General features: G+C 51.3%; 1 protein-coding gene across 3 annotated transcripts in view; it reads right to left on the bottom strand.

Annotated features, from left to right (window-relative positions):
- The window catches only part of Ntrk3 (neurotrophic receptor tyrosine kinase 3), a 367,393-nt gene extending 344,899 nt beyond the window's left edge, over positions 1 to 22,494 (bottom strand). For 2 of the 3 annotated variants that reach the window (XM_050154043.1, XM_050154045.1), the window contains exon 1: positions 21,520 to 22,494. In XM_050154043.1, coding sequence (XP_050010000.1) covers positions 21,520 to 21,767 — 248 coding nt within the window. In that variant the 5' untranslated portion in view covers positions 21,768 to 22,494. The remainder of the gene's footprint in view (positions 1 to 21,519) is intronic. The other variant, XM_050154042.1, reaches the window with a different exon arrangement.
- Between the last annotated feature and the right edge of the window lie 823 nt (positions 22,495 to 23,317).

Raw genomic sequence — 23,317 nt, 5'->3', positions numbered from 1 at the left:
CTTAATGGAAAACGTGTGTGTGTGTGTGTGTGTGTGTGTGTGTGTGTGTGTGTGTGTGTGTCTGGACATAAGAGTGATTTCCTATTTTCTACTTTTCACCCCTGGGTTTATTTTATTTTCATTCAGAAGTTTGTAATTTAAAAAAAAAAAACTGCTTGAACTTTAAGATTTACCTGCCAGCCCCCTGATGACTCTGACCACAAAGCCAACATGGTACAGAGGCTAAGCCTGCTGTTCTCAGCCATCCTCAAGTAAGTCTCGGGGATCCTTGTCAGCTCCCAGTTCCTCAAGGTCCCCTACTCTCAGGTAAATAGGGGCCTTGCATTTCCTCACTTCCACCCATGACTTTTGCTGTGTACTACCTAAAAACAGCTTCCTTCATGCCCCCCCATCCAGACCCCACCTATGTACCAAGGGTCACGGCTACATTGCCTCCTACCTCGGTTTCCCAAGCTGTCACCTCACCCCCCACTGCATCCTGCTCTATGACAATCTCTTTCCTTGTGAATGTGTTTGTCTCATCAGCCTGAACCTAATTCACCCCACCACTGTATCCTCAGCAGGCCGCTTTGCATCCTACAGATGCCCAAAGACAGAGGAAGTTGAGCGCAGTGAACTGGATTGAACTGGATTGTCCAGCTGTGAGTTGGGCTAGTTTGACTTGACCTTCATTCAATAATTATATTCTTTGAAGCAAAGTTCTGGGGAAATTGGCAAACCATGCAGTACCCGGGACTTTAGTCTATTGTGGTTTTGCTTGTCTTTTGATGATTGGTTGGTTGGTTGACTGGCTGGCTGGCCCTTTTCTCATTGGAAAGTTGGGAAGTTGGCCTTCAGTCGCTTCCTTTGAAATGAGCTGTCTGCTGACAGGCTAAGTCCCTCCATGAGTGACTTCTGAGGAGTCGATTTTCTAGACACTGACCATCAGCAGATGGTCTATGAGAAGAGTTATGGAACATCCCAAGAAATGGACCGGAATCCTGCTAAGGACCAGAGGACACTCAGCTCCAAGACCTGCAGAGCCACTTCAGAGCAATCCAGGGCCACCCTGCCCTTTGAGAGTTTGGGGAAGTTAAGGCCATTAACCCTTACTAAGCTCAGAGTCATGGTCCACGTCCACAGCATCAGGGCAGAGGGTGCCAGGCTGCCTGAGCCCCTTGCTCTCCCCCGACCCACAATCAAAGTTTGACTAAAGCTCAGGCTTTGCTTTATAAATCTCTGCCTCTTAATGATGGCTTCAAGGCTGAGGGGAGAAAGGACCATTAAACTCACTGAATAAGTTAATGGGGCAGAGAGAATCTATTTCGGAGCCACCCCAGGCTATTTTCCTCTGGAGCTAAAGCCTGAATAAGCAAAAAGAAAAAATTAAAACCATAGAGTACATTGCCAATAAATAACCCCGGGTGTAATCTCTCAGCGGCTAGGGCTTCATCTGAGCTGATATTATAATGCAGATTGGTCGCAAAGCATCTTCTTTTCAGAGCTCTACCTGCAGCTCGGGCTAGGGCTCTTCCTTCCCTGTGTCTGCAAAGGATGATGCAAGGCTACTTACTCCCCAGGCATCAACCAGCCTGCCACCGTCCAGCCTGCCATGGTCCAGCCTGCCACCGTCCAGCCAGCCACTGTCCAGCCTGCCACCGTCCAGCCTGCCACCGTCCAGCCAGCCACTGTCCAGCCTGCCACCGTCCAGCCTGCCACCGTCCAGCCAGCCACCGTCCAGCCTGCCACTGTCCAGCCAGCCACTATCCAGCCAGCCACCATCCAGCCAGCCACCGTCCAGCCAGCCACTGTCCAGCCAGCCACTATCCAGCCTGCAGGCCTCTTAGGGATCATGGGCAGAAGATCTCCCCAAATCCACACAGAGAAATTCAAGTTAGCATCTCATCAAACTACCTCAAGACCCTCCAGTGCTCCTGCTGGAGAGATTCCCCCCAACTGAGAAAGCCCAGCTGTCTCCAGCTCTTTAGAATCTGCGCACCTTAGACTAGATCTGGAGACCACAAAGCTGGCTCTCTTCTTTATAGCAAGTGAATGCAGGATGTTGGTTTCTTCGGCTTGGGCGCCTCCACTTCTTGAGAAAATCTCTTGCTTTCCTTCTTCTTCTCCCTCCCCAAACCCCTGACAATTTCCCACTCCCTAGGCTCACCTCCCTATCCTGTCCTGGGAGAGACCCACAACTCCCCACTGCCCCCCCCCCAGAACAAAGCCAGAAACCTGAGACTTAGGGCAGGGAAAACACAAATAATTAAATAAGCCAGAACTCCTGTTGGTAAATGCTGAGTCCCACTAGACACGCGGTGTTTACTCTTTAATATTTAAACATGTTAATTAAATCTCTGAATAAACAAATATATTTTAGCAAGTAGTGTTCCCGAGCTGGAATCCTGTCACCATACCCCTAGGTACCTTTCAGGTGGGGGTAAAGTCTTCTAAACTACTTCCATGTGTTGACAAACCAGGTAGGGACTGCCAACTATCCCAAAAGAAAATAGATAATAGCACATCATCCCTAGGGATTCCAGAATGTCCCTCAGCCTCCCTGACCTTCCAAAGGCCCTCAGGCCTCCTGTTCCCAGTGGCTACTCTGGTCACTCATAGATTAACCTAGTGTTTACTTAGCCAGGCACACCTAAGTATTAGCGGGCTAGAGACAGAACAAAACTCATCAAATGTCTCCCAATCATTTCTTTTGCTTTTTGTTTAGAAATTTCACATAGCTCAGGCTGGTGCCAAACCCTTTATGTAGCCGAGGCTAGCCTCCAACTGTTGGGTTACAGAATGTGGCACCAAACCTGGCTCTCACACCGTCTCTATGAGAAGCCCGTATTCACCAAGCTTTCCATGATGTCTGCTCCCTTCTTCTCCAGCCAGGGTGGACTGCCTTCAGCTCCCCATGGTTCCCTTTCTTCCCATCATTCCTGCTGCCTGAAATAACACCCAGCTCACCCCACCTCTCCGTGTGGCTAACGTCTGCTCCTCTCCAGCTTTCGGTTTAGCTCTCTTTATCCAGAAACATTTTCCACATGCCCTACCCCTGGATGAAGGACCTTCCTAAGGTACCCCATGCCTTCCTCTCCCCAGCCCATCTCCTAGGATAAAGAGGAATCACCTCCTGTTTAATAAGGAAAGTCCCGTGAGACTTCCCAGCCCTTCCCACAGGACTCCAAGCTAAATCACTGGAAGAATGAGACACTGGCCCAAGGGAGTTATCTGGCTTCCCTCCGGGAGGCATAAGGGATGCAGCTTTGGTCGCTGGGTGGCGGTGTGCCATTGCAGGCTAGAAGACGTCTCCCCGGAGGAGCAGCTCTCAAGGAGACCCCACTGTCGGCCTGGCCCTGGCTTCCCAGTGGCAGAGTGGACCAGGGGGCTCCAAGAACACGGGTGTACCTTGGGCTAGGAGTCTCACGGGTGCTTCCAACTACTTTCAGAATTCTGACAGACTGGATCCCAGGTCTGCCACCTTACAGATGGGCCAACTTGAGCAGAGAAGCCTTCCTCTGCTCATCTGCAAGGCAAAGACTCAGTGGGAGTCCCATGAACAGTTTCGCCTAACCCAGGTCAACCACAAGCTGTCCTGGATGTCAGCTGGTAGGACTCCTGTGGAAAGGGGCCAAGCCAGGCTGTGTCTTCGAAAGTGAAACACATTCATCATACATCCCGGAGATTCCCATTCCTGGGAAATGACCTGGGAGAAACAAAAAACATATGTTCGCCAAAAGGCTCACGCAAGAGTGTTCACAGCGGCTCTCGCCACGAGTCCAAAACTAGCAGCTGCCCACGGCTTCCAAAAACAGAACCGATAAGCTCAGGTTGGCCACACAGTATAATACTACATAGCCATAAAAAGGAACGCAATGCTGTTCTCTCCAGCACGTGGGTGAATCTCAACACCACATCCTTCTTACTAAATGTGAAGTCCATGATTCTATCTGTATGAAGCCATGGGTCACACATCAGCAATCTATTGCTGGCAAGCTCAAAAGCTCAAAACAGTAGTCACCTATGAGGAGCTGGTGGTATCAGAGACAGACTTGGAAGGGACATTAAGGAATTTTGGGAGGGGTTAGCAATGTCCTTGATCTGTATGGATGTGGGGTCCACCAACACTACTGGACTCTAGTTAAATGACATATATACTCAAATAGGCAGTGTTTACTAACATCTGCCATTCCCTGAAATACATCAGGGCAGCAGGATGGAAACAGATATGGGAGGCTGAGGCAAGATGATTATTGAGATCCAGAACAAAATTCTATCATATAGCTTAGGCCAGCCCCAAACTCCTGATGTAGCCAAAGTTAGCCTTAAATGCCTAATCATCCTGCTTCTTTTGCCTAAGTGCTGGATTATAGGTATATTCCGCCAAAGTTGGCAACCAGATCATCAACTCTATGAGAAGCCCAAGTTCACCGGGTTTTACATGATATGCCTGTTCCCCCCTTCTCTGGCCACAGACATACATCAAGAGAAAACCATGCACTGGGCCAACATGAAGGCACACACCTTTAATCCCAGCACTTGGGAGGCAGAAGCAGGAGGATCTATGATTCAAGGCCAGCCTAGTCTGCAGAGCAAGTTCCAGGACAGCCAGGGCTACACAAAGAAACTTTGTCTGTTTCAAAGAAACTAGGAGAGAGAGAGAGAGAGAGAGAGAGAGAGAGAGAGAGAGAGAGAGAGAGAGAGGTGACCATATAAAAGTGACTGTCTACAAGCCAAGCCAAAGACAGAGAGAGATCTGGGTAGGAAATGGCCCTGTTGATACCTCAGTCTTGGATGTCTGGACCCCAGCACCATGGGAAAGCACATTTTTGTCATTTAACCTACTTAGGCGGTGGAATTTTGTGACATCAGCATTAACTGATTTCCACTTTATTACTTGTGTTTTAAATTTCAAATGTAATAGATGCAATATTTTTGTTGCTTAGAGGTTCTAGAGTTTTATTTTAATGGATATGCAAAAGGAAGGATTATACATCAAAAGCATTATCAACTTATCATCTAGAACATTGACATTTGTTCGGAGCTAGGAAAAAAAATAAGATAAAAAAAACAGAATGAAAAGTCGGGCTTTCTAACATAAAAATAATCTCTATTACTTAGGAGGCTAAGCAAGAAGATTCCAGGTTCAAGGCCAGCCTGGGATACAGTGTGAGCTACCGGCCAGCATGGACAACTGGTTTCAAAATAAAAGGTGAAAGGTGAACTTGAGGGTGCAGGGTGCTTGCCTAGCACTACAAAATTAAAGGAAACCATTACAAAATAACTCTAAGAACCTGCATCTACCCTGCTTTCCTCTCTTTCTCTGGAGACCAAGGCAGTTGGGAAGCTGGTTTACGCTGAGTTTGTGTGTCCTCTTACCATGTAACTGTGATCATAAGCAGTGGTACATTGTAGTTATTAGTCATGATATTTTACACATTGTCTTTGTTAGGGTTACTATTGCTGGGATGAAACACAATGACCACAAGCAAGTTGAGGAGAAAGTGTTTCTTTGGCTTACACTTCCACATCAAAGCTCATCACTGGAGGAAGTCAGGATTGGAACTCAAACAGGGCAGGAACTGGAGGCAGGAGTTGCTGCAGAGGCCACGGGTGGGTGCTACTTACTGGCTTGCTCCTCATGGTTTGCTCAGACTACTCTCTTGAAGAATTCAGGACCACCAGCCCAGGGGTGACCCCACCCACAAATGTGCTAGACCCGCCCCTCAGTCACTAATTAAGAAAATGCCCTACAGGCTTGTCTATTTTCTCAATTGAGGTTCCCTCCTCTCCGATGACTCTAGCTTGGGTCAAGCTGGCATAAAACTAGCCAGCACACACATATGGCAGGCAGTGGTTTTTAATCAGCATTGTTTGCGAAGCAGTGCTGTGTTAGTCTATGGACAGCGAAGTTTTCTCTGTACCACGGAAGCCCATCATTTCCCTGTGACATAACTCACTTCTGGACTGAAACATCACATGGTGACATCTCAGCTTATTTCCTACCACTTTGCTTTGACATATGCTGCTACAATACACGTGGGAACCCAGGTCCTATGGTGAGCCTGGGTCTGAACCTCCACAGCCACCCACACCTCCAGCAGCGCGTCTCTTCTGGCCCCTACTTCCTCCAGAATGAGAGCAATCGTCACACATGTGGTCTCTGCATTGATTAAGTGAGCTATTATATGGCCCGCGCCGGGTGCACAGGAAGCAGTCGGCACACAGCGGCTGCTCTGACTCTATACACAGGGGACTGGAGCAAAAGAATAATCCACAGACAGGGTCTGGAGAACAAAGAGATTCTTGAAGGTAAGGCAACAGTGATGGGAAGGTCCCAGGTGAGCCAAAGGAAGACCAGAGACCTGATTAGTCAAGAAAAGCATCCAGACCCAAAGACTCTGGGTGGGAAATGTTGTTTGGGAATGGAGAAGGAATGGTCAGGTTGGCCAAGGGCTCCAGGATTCCTGAAGGAGGATCGTGGGAGGCAAATGCTGGAGAGATGCGCTTAAACCCAGAAGGCTCCAAATGCAGACACAACTCTAGCCTTTACCTTGGGGACAATTTGGAGCCAATGAAGCCTTTTGAACTTCAGTTACACAGTGACGTCCCTTGCTTCTCATTGTATAAAACAGTTATTTTTTTTTATCCCTCGGCTATTCACATTGGCCCTGAAATCCTAAAAGGGTTCAGGTCAAGCACAGCCCGGTGGGGTAAGATGACTGACTGTGGGCCAAGGTCAAGACGGAGCCAGGTGCAATGTTTAAGGTGCAAGGGAGAGAAGGAAGCAGAAGGAACCTGGCATCGTGTCAAGCCCTGTCAGGACGTGTTGGGAAGCAGGCTGGTGTTCTTTGAGGAGGGAAGCATTAAGACTGGTAACGGTTTGAGAAATTATTCACAGAAGTCTTCTGTGAAATGAGAAGGCACCACTGAACCTCTCCAGACTATACAGCGTTGAGAGCCATAGGAGTGAACAGTCACACTCCAAGTGTGGCCATGGCCCAGCAGCCTGTGCTCTCTCCCACACTGCGACGTCTTGGGACAGCAGCTAATGTTTGGAATCAGAAGGCCTTCATGTGTATGTACAGGAATGTGCATGGGTATATGTGTGCACGCGCACACACACATGCATGCATGCACACACACACTCAAACCTAATCTAAAAATGTAAAGTATAAAATCTTAAACTTTTTGAGCACTAACCCAATACAAGCTGTGGAAAATTCTGCAAGATGAAACTTTGGGTCATGAACAAAATTATTAAAAAAAATGTCATATAAATAACCTTTGGGCTATGTGTAGTAGGCATATATGAAACATAATGTATTTCATGTTCAGACTTGAGTCTCAGCCCCAGGGTATCTTGTTATATAAATGCAAATATTCCAAAATCGCAAAGCAGTCTGAAATCCAAAGCGCTTGTGATCCTAAGCTATTCAGAGGAGGGGCGTATGGCTGTCATAACACCTGTCTCGGGAGATTCTGTGGGTCGTGCAAAGGACCTTCGAATTGCTCGTGGAACATGGTCACTCTCACTATCCATGAATTCAAGTTTCCTGAGAAGATCTTTCCAGTAAGAGGAGAACAGAGCTCAAGACCCATGGAAGGATGGAAAGTATGGAAGGATGTACAGAAAGCACACCCAACATCTGACAAGAGGTGCGTGCACCAACAGCAACTCAAGAAGTCTTCTGGAGAGCTTGAAGACATGAAATGAGCCTGCTCTAGTTGATTGGTCTTTCTCCACAAAGCCCACTACAGGGACAGAGCAGAAGCCATGCCAGCGTCATCTGTCCCATGACCGCCCCTGGGTAGGCAAGGATGCTAGAGGGGAGCCTGGCACAGTGGCCTAGACTGCACAGAGTTCAGGAGTTGGATTGGTGGGTCACGGCCCTGGCATGGGGCTCGAGGAATGGGAAAGACTAGGCAATATTTCTAGTATTTCTAGTATCCATGGGGATGGGAGATAAGTTCACAAATAATCTCAGATAGCAGACGGGAGATCTGTTCCCCTGTGACTGAGATTCGGAGGAGGGTGAGGACTGTTGAGGTTCACTCAGGCTACAGAGTATACCTAGGTGCTGGGGCAGAAAGATGGAATCCTCTACTTCAATAGCACACAAGACCCATCTCTTCCTCCATCCTTGTACCCCTACCTAAGCCCCTCTCACCCAGGCTCACATCTACCCATCTGGTTTTCTGACTCCACAAACCTCAGATAGAATTTCCCTTAGGAACTTGACCCTGGCGTCTGAGAGGATCTGCTGTGTCACCTCTGGCCATCTCCTACCCTCTAAGGTAGATCCCAAGTGGCGGGGGCCAGGGCTAAAGGCAAGAGACCCAGAGAGTTGATGCCCGACCTTGCGCATCCTAAAATGACAGGGACAGCTGAGACTATGTCTGCTCATCCCTTGCATGGCTTTCTCGTGGCTTCCACAGAAACAGCTGGCCCATCACAGGCCCTCAAATAGCCCCATGCTGAGAAAATATCCAGACAGACAAGTGAAGAAAGGGGAACCAGGGACATCTGTCGACCAGAGAGCACACAGGACACACAGGTCTCCAGCATCCTCGTGTCCACTCTCTCCTTCTAGAGTCCTGGGATTTGCCTTCTAAGCAACCCTCTTGTCTCTAGAGCTTTGCTTCACATACACAGAGTGGCACAGTAGAAATGGAACTCCCCTTCCTCGTCTTCCTAAAATGCCATGAGGCTTCTATGGGTAACAACAGGGCCAGGGGGGCCAACTTCACAGCCAAGAGGCTCCAGCCTGGCATCTCACAACACTGATAACCAACATTCAAAGGACCTGGGGCAAACAAGTCGGGAATGTCTAAATCTCCATTTAGGAGCATTATGCCCTCTCTATCTCAGGGAACCCATATTTACGCACACGCGCACACACACACACACACACACACACCTTTCCTTTGAACTTTTCATTAGCTGTGATCCTCTCTCTGAAGAGCCACAGGTCACCTGTCTAATTTTAAGGTGCGAGAGGGAAAAACAATGCTTATTTTCTCAATGTTGGACCCCAAAGCTTTGCATCCTGTCAGGCCTGTGACTGCTGCCAGGGACTGAGGTGACAAACAGGGGTCTCCCTTTCTTCTGTTTCCTACCACTGGAAGGGCAGAGCTGGCCCTGCTAGCACAGCTGTCCCTTCTTCCTCCATAGCCTAGTTGCTAGGAGACTCTAGACAACGAGGTCAGTGCCAGACACCTGGGGACCACACCGTGTATGCCCAGCCCCAGCTCAGGGTTCACAGCGGGCCCAAGTGTCAGCATCAGGCTCAACCAGTTCTTTGTCTGCTGTGTGCTTTGAAAACTGTCCTTGGGGAAATGATCCCTGCCCATCAACATCTACCCCAAGGACAGAAGCCAGAAGCCTCCATAGAGCACAGGGAGCCTCTGTGAAAGAGGGAGAGCTAGAACCGATGACCCTAGATCCTAAAAGTAAGATACCCAGACTCTCCCGGGTAGTCCTCCATTTACTGCTAGGGACTATGAGGGGCCCTCACTTCTCTTCCGTGCTACTCCCTCCTGGGTGCATTTGAGACAATGTGTCTGCCAAGGGACTGTAACTCCCTCTCCCCCAGAGCCTCGCCCCTCCCCCCTCCCCTCATGTTATTTCCCACTCAGTGTCTTCTCGCCCCATTTGTTAAAATGACTGCCACTTAAGAGGTGGCAGGGAGTCAGAAACACAATCTGGAGCGAAGCTGATATTAAATAACTTCCGGAGCCTGCACGCCTGCCAATGTTCCCTCCTGGGTCTCAGGTGCACCCATGAAGAGGTGAAGAGGGGTAAGGATCCAGAGATACCCTGGTTCTAGCCTCGGGGCCACTCCTTCACTAAGAGAAGTCCCCTGCCTTCTCCAGGCTGTATGCATCACCTGAAGAACCTGGGGTTTAGCTGTTATCAGTACACAGGTTTTACTTGACCCCCCCCCACACACACACACCTCACCCCGTACACACACCAAGCAAAGGATATTTAGCCAACCCGGAAGCACCTGCTAGCCAACCAGTGCAGCCCTGTTTTCCAGATAGATACAGACCACAGGCTTTCCAATCTCTTAGCCAAGACCAAGCAGACATATTAAAACTCCTCAAAAATATGAACACCTACCATCAAGGATGGGGAAGAGGAAGGAAGAGGGAGAGATGCCCTAGGAAGCCCCAAGAAATGTCTGAACATTAGATGCCAGGATTATCCGGGACAATAAAGTTAGTCCATTCGTGACTTCATCCTACAGGTCCAGGCAAGAAATACTACTAACGGCTCTTGTCATGCTAACATCCTCAGCAAATCACCCACAGCACCCAGAAATGAAAGCAGTGCAAATACCAACCATGGAGGCTCTGAACCCCGGATCACCACAATATCCAACACCTACCCAAGACTTGCAGTTCTCCATTTCAGCCACTGGGTAGCGCTGCTTCCCCTAGTGAATTGGAACCACAGATTATTTGTGAAAGAAAGGGGAAAATGACCCTGTCAGTCCCACAGGGCTATGACCTAGCTTCATCCTTCTTCCAGAAAAAGGCCAGTCACTGAGAATCCACGGTGTTCCAGACTTTCCACACATCATGCAATTTAATTCCTGCGGCAATTTCTCCCAACCACACCCCCTGTAACATCACACCTTTCACGTGGATTTAAAAAAAAAAATGGTACACAGAGAAACTAAGTAACTTGACTCATCATTTAAACAAGCAAGAAGCACACTAATTGGAACCCTTAGTCTGACACTAAATTCAATGACCCTTTTTTGCACTGCACAAATAGACCTTCCTTGAGACCTCAGTCAGTGCAGTGACCTGTGGTTAAATCAAGCTGGTTGGCCATGACCTCAGAGTTACTGGGAAGGGACCAGGTGCAGAGCCGACTTTTCTCAAAGGAGCAATCACAATAGGCTACATAGCACCTACACAGCAGAAATCGTGGTCTAGTGCCCTCTTGTGGTTTAACATGGAACTGGTGCAATATACTTGATGGATAGGATTGGACAGGAGGGATTTAGGGTTGCTCCTGCCACGTTGAATACCTAAACTCTTCCTTCCAGGGCAAGTCCTCGAGCCCCCTCTGCGGCTGGTCTAATTACAGGAACCAAAAGGAAATCCGTACGTGAATGGCAAATAATATAGAACAAGTATAGCAACAGAGCCACTCAGGACTATATCTGTGGGAGGCTAGGTACTCCTGACTTAACCTGGTCAAAGATTTCTATCATCCAAACCCCTGGGGCTAGAGATAGGGAAGGTAGGCAGGGAAAAGACCTTGCCTGCAGCCCTCTGACCCTTGATAGCCCACACGGGTGTCATATCAGTAGGAACTGATTCTCCCCGTCCTGATGATAGACACATACTTCAGCTGCTTGTCCCCCTTCCTGAACTGCACACTGTGGTGGTGCTCCCAATGCCTCCTGCCGCTATGTATAGGTGCTGACTACCCCCAACATCCCTTCATCCCTATCCCCCAGAGCCCCCCAAATGTCACTGCTCCCCACCTCCTCCAAGTTCCCATTTACCACTCAGCCTCTGTACCCCTGACTATGAAAGGCGCCTCATAACCCAACCTGCCCAATTTTCAGCTAAGGAAACAGACTCCTGAGGGACTTGCCTGGGTCCAAAGGAGGAAAGGTCTCTGAGCCAAAGTTCCTAATCTCCTGGAGCTATGTTGAGCTGCCTCTCGGGGGGTGGGGGGGGAAGAACAACTGAAAACCTGGGGGCATGGGAACCCTTCTAACTGAACCCCTAAGAGAAGATGGATCTGTTAAGGAATGCAAAGTGAACAGGATGCGGGAAATACCAGAAGTAGGAAGAACAGATGAAGGACTTGAAAATACCCTTGCTTGTGAAGACGCCGGTCTGGAATGCTGTTCTGGGGAGCAGGAGGGATGAGAGAGAGGCAAGCAGGATCGGGAGCCACCCCACACCCTCACCGTACACATCCTCGGGGCGATCTTACAGCCACTCTGGGCCCTTTTATTATCACCATTTTCATATGAGGAAACCAAGAGTCAAATAAAACAAAAATGAATAGCCAGTCCGGGTCACCACTGATAAGTGGCAGGGTCATAATCAGGAAAATCTATTTGTAACCGCCATCCATACATGGCTCTTCGTGTAAAGGACCCCAGCTAGGAGAGAGTACTACAGATGTTCGCCCCATTCCTGCTTCCCAGTGGTTCTTTCTTGAAAAGAGAGTCAAGAAGATGTGGGTGGGCAGGGATGGCTCACAAGAAAGAGTGCCTCGTCTGTATGCCTGGGCCAGTCAGCTAGGGGCTGGCCCTTGGGACAGAGACAGGCCCTGGGCCCGCGAGCTCAGCACAGAGAAGACAAGCAGCTTCTAGAGCTGGGGGCAAGGTCCGCTGATGGACCAGTGAGCACAGGAAATCAAGCATCCCACTCAAATCCAGGACTGCCTGGAAGAGAGGGGGGAACCAGTGGGTATCACTCACAGCAGGCAACCACAAACAAAGGGGGGGTGTTTTTGCACCCACTCCTGTATCCAGGAAAAAGCATACTTGGGGTCCCCAGGGGTTATCAGACAACTCTGAGCTCCCACCCCTGTAAAATGCCGGGGTATCATATTTACTGAACACTGACTTGGCATTTGGTAATTGCCCAGTTTGGTGGAGGGCAGCGAAGGGTGAAAGCTAAGCTCACACTCAGGCCAGCAGACCATGCAGCCTGAGGGAAGGGGTGTATGAGGCTCACTTCTCCCAAGACACTGACTCCAGGGTCACTGCCAGCTTTTGGTGTCCCCATCAAGCCTGAGATTTTCCTGAGCAGGAACATATGTCCCTTTAGTTCATTTCCATTGCCCAAGCCAGAGCTCCGCTCCCTCCTGCTGCTTCTGACACTAGAGAAGGTGAGGAGAGGTTGTTCCTTCTAGCCTAGGCTCCCTACAGCCTCCTCCCACGGAGTTAGTGACTCCTAAGACAAAATAGCCAGAATGGTATTTTAGTATCACATCTTTGGACCACACAGATACACCGAAAATAGGGCCGGCTATACAGTGACGCCCTCCCAGCCAGAAACTCAGCCCTGACTCTTGGCAGGCTCCAAAAATACAAGCTGGCAATCCACTTGCCGCTATCCCAGCTCCAGCTTTCTCCTGGTGAAACCACCCTCCAAGGATCGACGCGTGCATCATACTGCCCTCTGGTGGCCATCAGAAGTCTACACAGAGACAATCTAGGCAAAGCTGGAAGCCGGCGGCTTTAACGTTTGTTTACAGAAACCTCAGACGTGATGCGCAGGGAACACTGAGAAGAGGCACTTGTGCGTGCACAAAGATGCCCCCAGATGCGCACGCACGGCACAATGTACTGCTGCAGGCAGCCCCGATATTAGGACTTTGAGTCTCAAACTGCTCCCTTCGTTTCTCCCTTTCCAGGGAAACTTGGGAATCTTTCCTGCCTCTGCAATCCCTGAGCCTTTGGTGCAGACATCGAAGGGGGTGGGTGTAAGAACCCTAGAGCTGCAAGGCCCAGCATCCTCGTCTGCTTGGTGCTCCTAGCTCACTCGGCTGCGGCATATCAATTCATCCGTCTGCCAAGTTCTTCCTCTGAAAAATTGGATTTAGCCCAAATTATTCCCCACCTCCTTTTCCTGATTTATGGTTCAAAGTCTTGATCATCTCCCTAATTCAAATCCTCCCAGTCACCCAGAAATGGAAACAACAGGGCACTCGTCTGACCACAGATCCTGCGAAGGAGGTCAGACAAAAACCATCCATTTACTGGGGCCCAGTGACCTTGTGGGAAAGAGTGTTAGATGACCCCACTGCAAGGGCAGAAACTGAGGCCGCAGAGGTTCTGGGACATGGCAAACTCTTGCCATCAAGAGGCGGCAGCAACAGGGTTTTCCCAGCAATGTTTCTTCAAGACCCTCCAGCTGTCTCCATGGGGACATCGGTAGTCACCTCTCACCGCCATGGCTTATCCCTATGGGGAGACAGAAGCCTCATCTATGAACAAGAACGGTGGAGAGTCCAGCAAGAGGAGGGGGCTGGAGGGAATGAAGACTACTAACACAGAGAAGCAGCAAGATGAAGGCCCAGGAGCATCCTGAATTCCCCCTGCAGGAATAACCTTCCCAACATCAGCTTCCAACGCTAGCTGACCAGCCCTTCAGATTTCCCACCACACACCTTCTGCTTGCCTTCAATCACAGCTTTGGTAACCCCAAAGCTCTGACTAAGAGATGTTAGCCAGCCCTCTCCTCCCCCAGTCAGGCTCTCTCTGGCCATAAGCATCATGAACACTGTCCTGATGACCAGGCTTGAACCCAGAGAGGGGAAAACGACTACCCGGCAAGCAGCTTCCTGCATCCCTGCCAGCCACAGCTTGCGCCTGGGCTACTGTGGCATTTGGTAGACCTCAGAGGTCAGGACAATGTGGAGAAGCCAAAGATGCCTGGAAGAAGGGTGGTGGTCAGTACTTTGGAAACCGATCAGGAAGAACCAAAGCCTCTGCTTCCATTTGAAGTCTGGGGCTTTGTTGCTCAAACACCGTCCCTTGCAATACCCCACCGGTCTTCCCTGCAATACCAGCCAGGGCACTTCTCACCCAGGGGACTGGAAAGAGAGGAAATAAAGCCTCGAGGCCCTCCTTGGCCTCCGCGTCAATTCCCTTGTTTTATTATTAATTTGTCACAAGAGTAATATTTTACAATTATATTTACTAATTTACTATTAATAGTAATATATTACTATATTCACGTGTGTATCTGCATGTCTATGATGCAGTCACATACACACTCATATATGTAGCGTACAAAACCACATAGACAATATTTAAATGTCAGGCCACTTCAACATTTACTGGCTGTATGAAACCGAATTCCTTCTTTAGACTTGGCTTCCCCATCTACAAACAGGACTGATGTACATTTAATTGACGGGATTGGAACGGTGTCTGAGATACAGTAGGTGTTGAATAAATGGTGACTATATCCAGTTGTCAGGTACTCTACACTGTGGTTGGTTACTGAGCCCTCGGTAAGAACTGGTTCTTGTTAGTGACCTATGTTGACCGCTTTCTCGTCATCAGGCTGTGACACAGGACACTTGAGCTTTAACAGTGCTATCCTGTATTAGTTTTTATTATCTTTATCTTGCAGATAAGGAAATTGAGGCCCAGGCAAGCAAAGGCATTTGGGTACAGCTCGAGAGAAGCCAGGCTGAGAAGAGCAACGGGACAGAGAAGTTGCCCAAGTCTCCGTGTCTGATGATGCCTGCTTGGAGTTAGAATCCTGAACCTTCTACCACCCTAAACTGGACCCTTTGTGGCGGAACGAGCCAGGCAAGGACACCAGAGACAGAAGTTGAGACCAGGAGAAAAGCCCCCCAAAACTTCTGAGTTCCCCTCTCCCCAGTCATCCATATAAATAGCTCAGCAGAGTTCTCCTTGAGTTTATTTCAAATTGGCGGGGGCTGCAGGCTGCAAGGAGCCCTGGGCTGCCAGCTTCACATAGTTGCTGCCTCTGGGGACCCTGAACTTGGAAACATTGCCCCCGAGGGAGACACAGGCATGGAGGAGGCTCTGGCTTTGACAGAGTCCCCCCCAAACAGGACACAAGGTAGTACAAGAGGCCATACCAGCACCTGGGGGTACCACTGGGAAAAGAGGTCCCCTAACATTCAGGGCAACTCAGCTGAGTCCCTTCTTCGCAAGCCCCTGAGGTCCAGGGGACATGAGGAAGGCCTGTTTACAATCTTCTAGGCCCTTCAGTTCTGACTTCAACAGAACCTTACCTTAAACTCAAGAGAAGCAGAAACTCTGGGGCTCCCCCAGAGGGAACTCCAGAGAACTCTCACTGAAGGGGATCACTTGAGTTCTCCCTCTTGACAACCATCAGAAAGAAACCTGCCCACGCCTAGCCACCAGAAAGTGGTTATGGGTTTTTTTTATTTTCAAAGCAGAGGCCAGGCATGACTCAGAGAATGACCTTGGACTCTGGTTGGGCCATCCCAAGAGGATCCCCAACAGATCTGGGTGACACAGTCTTCATCAGCCAGAGGCATGACCCTCAGCCACCCTCTCCAAGTCCCTCAGAGTGCAGTGGTTCTGTAATGCTGCTCTTTGGTCAAAAGAGCTTTCTGGAGGAAAATCCTCCTCATTTCCCTTTAGCGAAATAGGCTATAGGATACCCAGCTAAAGGGTCAGCCCAAGGGCAACGGAGCCGTGGGAACTAGACCAGCAGTGGAGACGCACTGAGGAACAGCTGTGGGTTCTTCCAGCTCCTCTGGTTCTTTCCATTGGAACCTCCATGGTAGCTTAATCACCTAAGACTCTGGTTCCGCTCTTGTTGCTGTTTGATGAATCTGTAAAATGGGAATAATCTGCCCTGCTTATATAATTTAAATGGTTCTTACGAAAACAAGCTAAGCCACAGCAAACTGAGGCTTCTGATAAAAACGACTAGCGGAACTCTGTATAGACATGACTCCGCTGTAGAGAGTGTCATTTGCACGATGGCCTAGCCCTGGGAAGGGTATTTCCAGCATTGGGAACAGATATAGAGAGCTGAACACACCTGTGCCCACTGAGCCAGGTCCCATCTTCCATCCCCTCTCTCCGTACCAGCTAACAAACCACTTCATCAAAGCACTGCGTGCAACAGCCAAAGACCCCCAAATCACCTCTCCTATCCCATCCCCTCTCAAACTCAGAGTCCTCCACTGACACCAAGGGCACCATGTTGTTCTGATTATGCATGATTTAGCAATAAAATATTTATCTTACAACCCCCAAACACTCATATTTATTAAGTTATTATATGCTCAGATATCGCCAATCCGTACATTAAATATTAAATATCTCCCGTTATCAGCAAGAATAATTTGAGATGGATGTTCTAATATTTTCCTACACACAGTGGAGACCTCTCTCCAGCACAAGGATGACATCTCCACAAGGACATCTCCTCTAGGCCTGGGCCCAGGGATGGGAAGGCGAGTCATGGAGTCAGTTGCTTAACCACTAAGGAAAGGCCAGAGACCCGCAAACAGTCTGAAGTGTGGCGTTCGGTCTCGGTCGTTCATGACAAACCGGGTCCTGTGTCACAAATCCTGGCAGGTTCGGGGTGACCTGGCTTTTCCAGAAGTGGGAAAGCAGATGGGGAGAAGGCAGTGGCTCACAGCCAGGGTGAGCTCACCTATGCCCTCCTCCTGGTGGTATCACAGAGTCACTACAAATCGTCCAAGAGGGACCCTTAAGTGAGGCCTGGCTAAGCCTCCTGGGGGATGTTTCCTGGCACTGAGATGGCAGATGTCCGAGTTGGAAGGGACACTCTGACCCAAGGCCTGGATTCATAGTTAGATGTGCAGGCTGTGGGTGCCTGGAGCCCTCCAGAACATCTCAAGGCAGATGGGGAAAAGCTAAGTTATAATTCACTGTATCCTGTTCTTTCCTTATTCCTAGACTGCCATTGTGCCCCTCAAAAGCACGTGATCGCTGCAAGAGCCACTCAATGGGGCGCTGAGGTGGGAGAAATGTCATGACACTGGTAAGAGCCATCCACAGGACGGGCCACAGATACCACATACCCAAGACACATCTGGAACGGAGCCATCATCCTTTCCAAACATGAAGGGTTAGCTGGCAAGTCTGCCAGGGCAAGGATTGGGGTTTCAAGGCAAAGAGAGCAGCTGGAACCCTGCAGGACCCTAAAGAATCTCCCAGACCTCATCTCAGCCCTCCTGGTCCCGCCACCCAAGTGCTCACTCTCAAAGCCGCAACCAGAGTTCCTCAAGATGTATCCAAACTAGCATGTTCTCAGCTTCCAGGTAGCCTCAGAGCTGATGTCCTTGGCCCCAGGGGTACTATGAGAGTTTAGTATCCTGGGCATACTTGAACTTGATTCTAGGTCATGAGAGATGCTGACGCCCACCAACAACCTGACCGCTATATGAAATTCTGCCACCAAAGAAGTCCAGGGCTCCGGCTACCTTCCTGGCGATCACTCTATCCAGGGTATAACCTCATCCCTTTCAACTCGCACCTCCAAGGCCCGTTTCAACTCTGTCTATCTCTCTCAGGCTTAACCCCAATCCTGGAGCTCTGAACCCTTTGTCTAACTACAGGGCCTTGGAGCCATTAGGGCCTGGCTCATACTTTAACTAGGATTCCAGTTCTGACCGGCTTTTGTCAAGACTGGGTCACCCACCTCAGTCCTTAGAACCGAGCAGCCTAGCGAACCGAGGCCCCAGATGACCCTTCGGTCAGCAGAGAGTTTTCCAAAGGGAATGAGAAATACAGAACTTAAGAACCAGCCAAACACTTAGAACCCTGTGGCAATTCAGGTGAATATACAAATGGCGGCTCAGCGCCCAGCCACCAGTGCATGGTCTTTGCAAATCCAGGCAACCCATCTCAAGAACATCTGCCCCAGCGAAGGCACTCTCTCTACCTCCATCTTCACCCAACCACTCAAAGGACATACTATCCCAGACCAACGCAACCCCATAGGCCTGGCCTAAGGAGGCAGTCTCAGGCAGCCACCATCTTGGCCACTACCCTCCGGCCTTTGTGTCGTCAGAGCCTAGTAGGGTGTGGCTGCCCATGGACCCTTCTGGATGAGTCTATGGTGTATTAAGAGCTACAGTAGCACAAAGGCTGCCCTTTGGAACAGAAATGGAACCAAAGGGAAGAAGGGAACTGGGAGGGGGGGTCGTTTGGAGCAGCTGGACTATGAACGGAAGCAAGACCCACACTTCTTCCCCGAAGTCTCGCGGCTCATTTCCCCCTCATATTAACAGGGTGGTCAAGAGGGTAGGGTTTCTTCCACTCAAAGCTCTGGATGGATAGAGTCACCACAACTGGCACCTCAAGAGAATTGGGGCTACGAGGAAACAAACCTTGTCTGTCTAAAAACTCCACTCAGAGTTCACTATCTGAGGATGCCTTAGAACAGCCTGAGAAACTGTCTGTCCGTGTGCAGAATTTGTCCGGCTGCATGCCATCACCCATAGCTCCAGGCTAAGAGGCCATGCCCCTCCTGACCCTATACCTCGAGAAACATAGCTGAAGGGCACCTTCCCAGGCCACATAAAGGCTGGGCCCTCCCTTGCCCTGTGTTCCTCTCTGCCTTCGAGCACCCACCCCTTTTAGTAGGACCTTGGTTGGGAGCCTGGGATGTTAGGCAGACCAGTGTTCAATGCTAGAATCAAATGCTAGTCCTGGGAAAGGCTCCCTTTTCCTGTAATCTTCCATTTCTAAAGGGGTACGCTGAGAATGAGGGCACGTTCATCCCTGGATGAGAAGGACTCCCCTCCCATCTTGAGATTCTCTTCCTCCGGACTGGGAGTCTGGGCCCTTGAGTTTTAGTCAATACCAGACACACACGTAATAGGACACTGGGGGAAAGATGGGGTGAGAAGGGGTCATCCAACCCCTGACCTCTGACCTCCCCTACCACTTACTCTGTGGTGTCAGGTGGATTTAGGAGAGTCCAGCACACGCCAAGGGGCTCCTGATCCACTCCATGCTCATATTGCCGCTGGCACTTTCCTGGGGTCCTCTAATGCCCAAGGGGAGCAAGAGGCCACCTGTGTCCCCTTCTCCCAACAATGTCTCCAGGAAAGACCAATCCTACTCTCTCCTGTGGAACTGCTTTCCCAAGCCTCCTTTTTAGAGGTGTGACATCTCTGTGTGACCAAAAAGAGCCTATGTGATTGTGATCAACCCTGCCTCCCTGAGGGTTCCCTGGGATTTGCACAGCCATGGAGCAGAGAACAAGCAGACACAGCTCACCGACTCCCAAACTCTCCAACCCTTGGCACAGCCAATCACCTGAAATTCTCCAAGCCCAGCTCCAGAGCAGAAGCCACTACGCTTGCTCCATCCATCCCTCCACCCAGGGGCCCCAGAGGGTGCACTTCCAGGTACCAGCTTCCCTGACAAGCCCCCTCCAGACCTTGCCCCTGGCATCCTCAGATTTACTGGATGGGCACTGTGGCCTGTGAGGGGGAAGAGGCTTTTTCCTTTTCCTCCGCTCCCTTCCCCTTCCCCCTTGGTTGTCTCTCTGGTCACCCTCGGCCAGGCTGGAAGTGGTAAGGAGTCAATAGTAGAGATAAGATATGGGTCAGGCTTGTCCCCTGGACCAGGAGTCAGGGACATCTCCTAGGTCTGCCCATTTCCCTCAAAGTGTAAGCTGCAAGAACCAAGAAGGCTGGTGGGCTCTGGAGAGGGCAAGGACTGCAATTCCTTCCGGCTTTGTAGCCCTGAGGCAATGGCTGGAGCAAAGAGAAGGTGGACACCGAGCAGGCAGTGTCCATAGCACACTGAGTCCCTTCTTGCTCCAGTCTGTCCCCAAGGAAAAGATCTACCCTAAATGTCTCCCCCAGAGCCTGGCTACCTTTCTACCCATCCTTTAGAAGCCCTGGGACAAAAAGCAATGAGGTATCCTCTGAACATCCCAGGGGCATTCATACCCTTGAGGGTGTAGGGGGGGGCGGCAGCAGGGTAGGAGGGGTGGTGGTCACCTGGCTGAGGGATGAAAGAAAGGCTATGCCGGCTCAGGCAGCCTGAGCTCTTCCTTTCTCTCCCTCCCAGGCCTCTGGTCCCTATCCCTACCAAAGAAACACAACAACAAGAAAAGAGCAGGCCACCACTGCCACCGCAGGTCCCACTCAGACGGGGCAAACCAGGCAAACGCCAAGCAGAGTTCAATTTTTGAAATAAACAGAATCGCAGAATTGTAGAAGGAATCTCCTTCTCAAAAAGGTCCTCCTCTCTTCTCCCTCCAGCAGCCTGACTCAGAATTATCCTGGGCAGTTAAAGAAGCCCAAGCCAGGAAAGGGTCTGTAGGCGCTCAGATGCAGATGAGGGTGGGAAAGGGGGGGGGATATCTCGGAAATGCCCAAAATGGGGTTGGAGAGGGCGGCGGGGAGGGGGGGTAGGAAAAGCAAAGAGATAGGCGTCCATGAGGGCCTGAACACGTCCGAAGTCTCCTCGGGAGCAGCAAGCTCCCAACTTGTTTACTTATTGGCACGTTTTGCTGTCTCCAAAAGGAAAGAGTTAAAAAAAAAATCTCAACTGATTCCCAAGCAGTCCCTATCTGTCACCTTCCCTTCTCAGCTAAGCATTGCCTCTGCCGCCGCTATCCGCCACCGCCTGTCAGGAAACCGAGCCGCCTTCTACTTTATACCACTTGAGCGTGGCCAAACTGTTGCTATTTAGTGGGGGGCAAAGAACCCAATTCGCACCCTCGAAATGAGCCAGCAAGAGGGTGGAGACAGGGACAGGAGCTGGGCCCCGGGTGCCCTCCGCCCGGAAGGGTCCTCTCCAGGGAGAGGTACCCACCAGCATCATCCGATCACGCCTGGCTAGGGCAGGAGTCACCTGGAACACGCAGCCCTATAGCATCTCACGAGCCAGGGCGAGCCTGACGCGCGCCCGGCAGGCTGCGAGCAGAGGCGAGCTGGGGAGCGCAGGGCCGGTTCCCGGGCCGCGGGCGGGCAAGAGGGAGACGCGGAGCTGGGGCGTGGAGTGGAGGGGGGGCGGGTTGGGCAGCGGCCGCCTGACTTACATGGAAGTGATATTCCTTGAGATGTCCGTGATGTTGATGCTGGTGTTCCCATTGCTGTTGCCTGAATCCTGCCCTTCCAGGAGGGGAAAGAGGTTCCCATCGTCCGGCCGCCGGCAATTGATCTCAGTCTTGCTGCAGACACAATTTGCAGGGCAAGCCAGCACCGAGCCCACATAGTCCAGCCAGACGCTTCCCAGCAAGAAAATCCGCCAGAAACTACACTTGGCTGGGCAAAGAGAGACATCCATCTCCGATCGCTGCTTCTAAAAAAGAGGAGGAGGAGGAGAGGAGAGGGGGGTGGGGTGGGGGGAGTGGGGAGAGCAGGGGGGGAAGGAAACAAAGACGGCAAGGGAGGGGGGAGGGGGAGGGGGGCCTCTGCCTTTGAAACGCCGAGCGATCAGATGCAAAATCCTTCAGCGTCGGAAACCATCGCGGCCGCCGCCGCCGGGTGGGAGCCGCGGGGAGCGCCTAGTGGCGCGGTCTGCCGGGCATGGTGGCCGGCTCGGCGCTCGCCGGCTTGCGGGGTCCAGGAGCTCTGGAAACGAGGCGCACTCTCCGACTCCGATACTTTGCAGGGTTGCAACAACAGTCGGTGGGAAGGCAAAAAATAATAATAATAATAAAAGAGAAAAAATGGTGCTAAAGTCACCAAGTCCCACCTCCTGGGCAGAATTAAAACGGGCACACCTGCAAAACACACTCGCACACACTCACATACACACGCGTGGAGCTGGAGGAAGGAGGAGGAGGAAGATGCAGTCAGAGCTGCAGCAGCAGCCGCCGCGAATGGCTTGCTACGCGCCTGCAGAAATGTACAAGTGCTCCGAGCCTTACGAAACGCACGGGTTATCGGAGCGTCTTCCTCGGCTCCCTCCCTCCCTCCCTCTTCCCCTCCCTTCTCCCCTCCCTCGTCGCGGCCTCCTCCTCCCCCCCGCCCCCCGCCCGGGCTGGGAGAGGCAGGAGAGCGGAATCTCCCCCTCCCTCCCCTCCCCACACCCCTTTCTCTCCCCGCCCGTCCTCTCCCTCCTGCTTCCCCACCCACCCACCCACTCGCCGGCTCTCGGTTCTCTCCGGTACCGCCACCCGTAGCCGCGCCGCTGCCCGCCCGCCCCACGCCTAGCGGCCCCGCGACCGCTCGCCGCAGCCGAGGGGAAACCAAGACGGAAGGGAAAAAGTTGCAGTTGGGATTCCGAGGGTCGGCGCTGGGGAGGGAGAGTTGGCAAGCTGGATGCGCGACACGAAAGGCGTTCTCCCTTCCACTTTTTGGCCCTTGTGCTGCCCGGTTTTGCTGCAATCTCCTCCGCGGGAGGAAGTGAAATGAGCGCGGCCGAGGTGACCCGGGGTGCTCCCCAGCCTGGGTGAGGGGCACAGGCTCGCGGACAGTGACGGGGAACAGGAGCGCACAGGAACCCGAGAGAGGCAGCCAGGGACGCCGGCCACAGCTGTGCCTAGACCTGAATGACACTCATTTGGGTAATTGAGAGTCCCGGGAGCTGGGCTTGGCTTGGGAGGGGACTGCGGGACCTGGCACGCTGGGTGCCCCCATGCCCACTGCTCCTTCTTGGCGGTGCCTTTTGGGTTCCGCCTTGGGCAAGCAGGGAGCAGAGAAAGAAGGAATGGAGGGGAAAGGAGTGTCTGCAAGACTGCGCTGGAGAACCGAGGTGGCCCTGGGCGAGCGATACAAGCGAAAGAAACGGTCGGGAAATTGAGATGCAAAGGGCATTTTTTGGCAAGCGCCACGCCAGCGCCGTCAGAGGTCGGCTTCTTAGGCTCAGCCCTCGGGTGCGCTGAGCTGGCA

Source organism: Alexandromys fortis, unplaced genomic scaffold, assembly GCF_014885135.2.
Source record: "Alexandromys fortis isolate MF-2015 unplaced genomic scaffold, M_Fortis_MF-2015_v1.1 scaffold_86, whole genome shotgun sequence".
Taxonomy (NCBI): domain Eukaryota; kingdom Metazoa; phylum Chordata; class Mammalia; order Rodentia; family Cricetidae; genus Alexandromys; species Alexandromys fortis.
The sequence above is the reverse complement of the archived record's forward strand: the minus strand, read 5'-3'. Positions and strand labels throughout refer to the sequence as shown.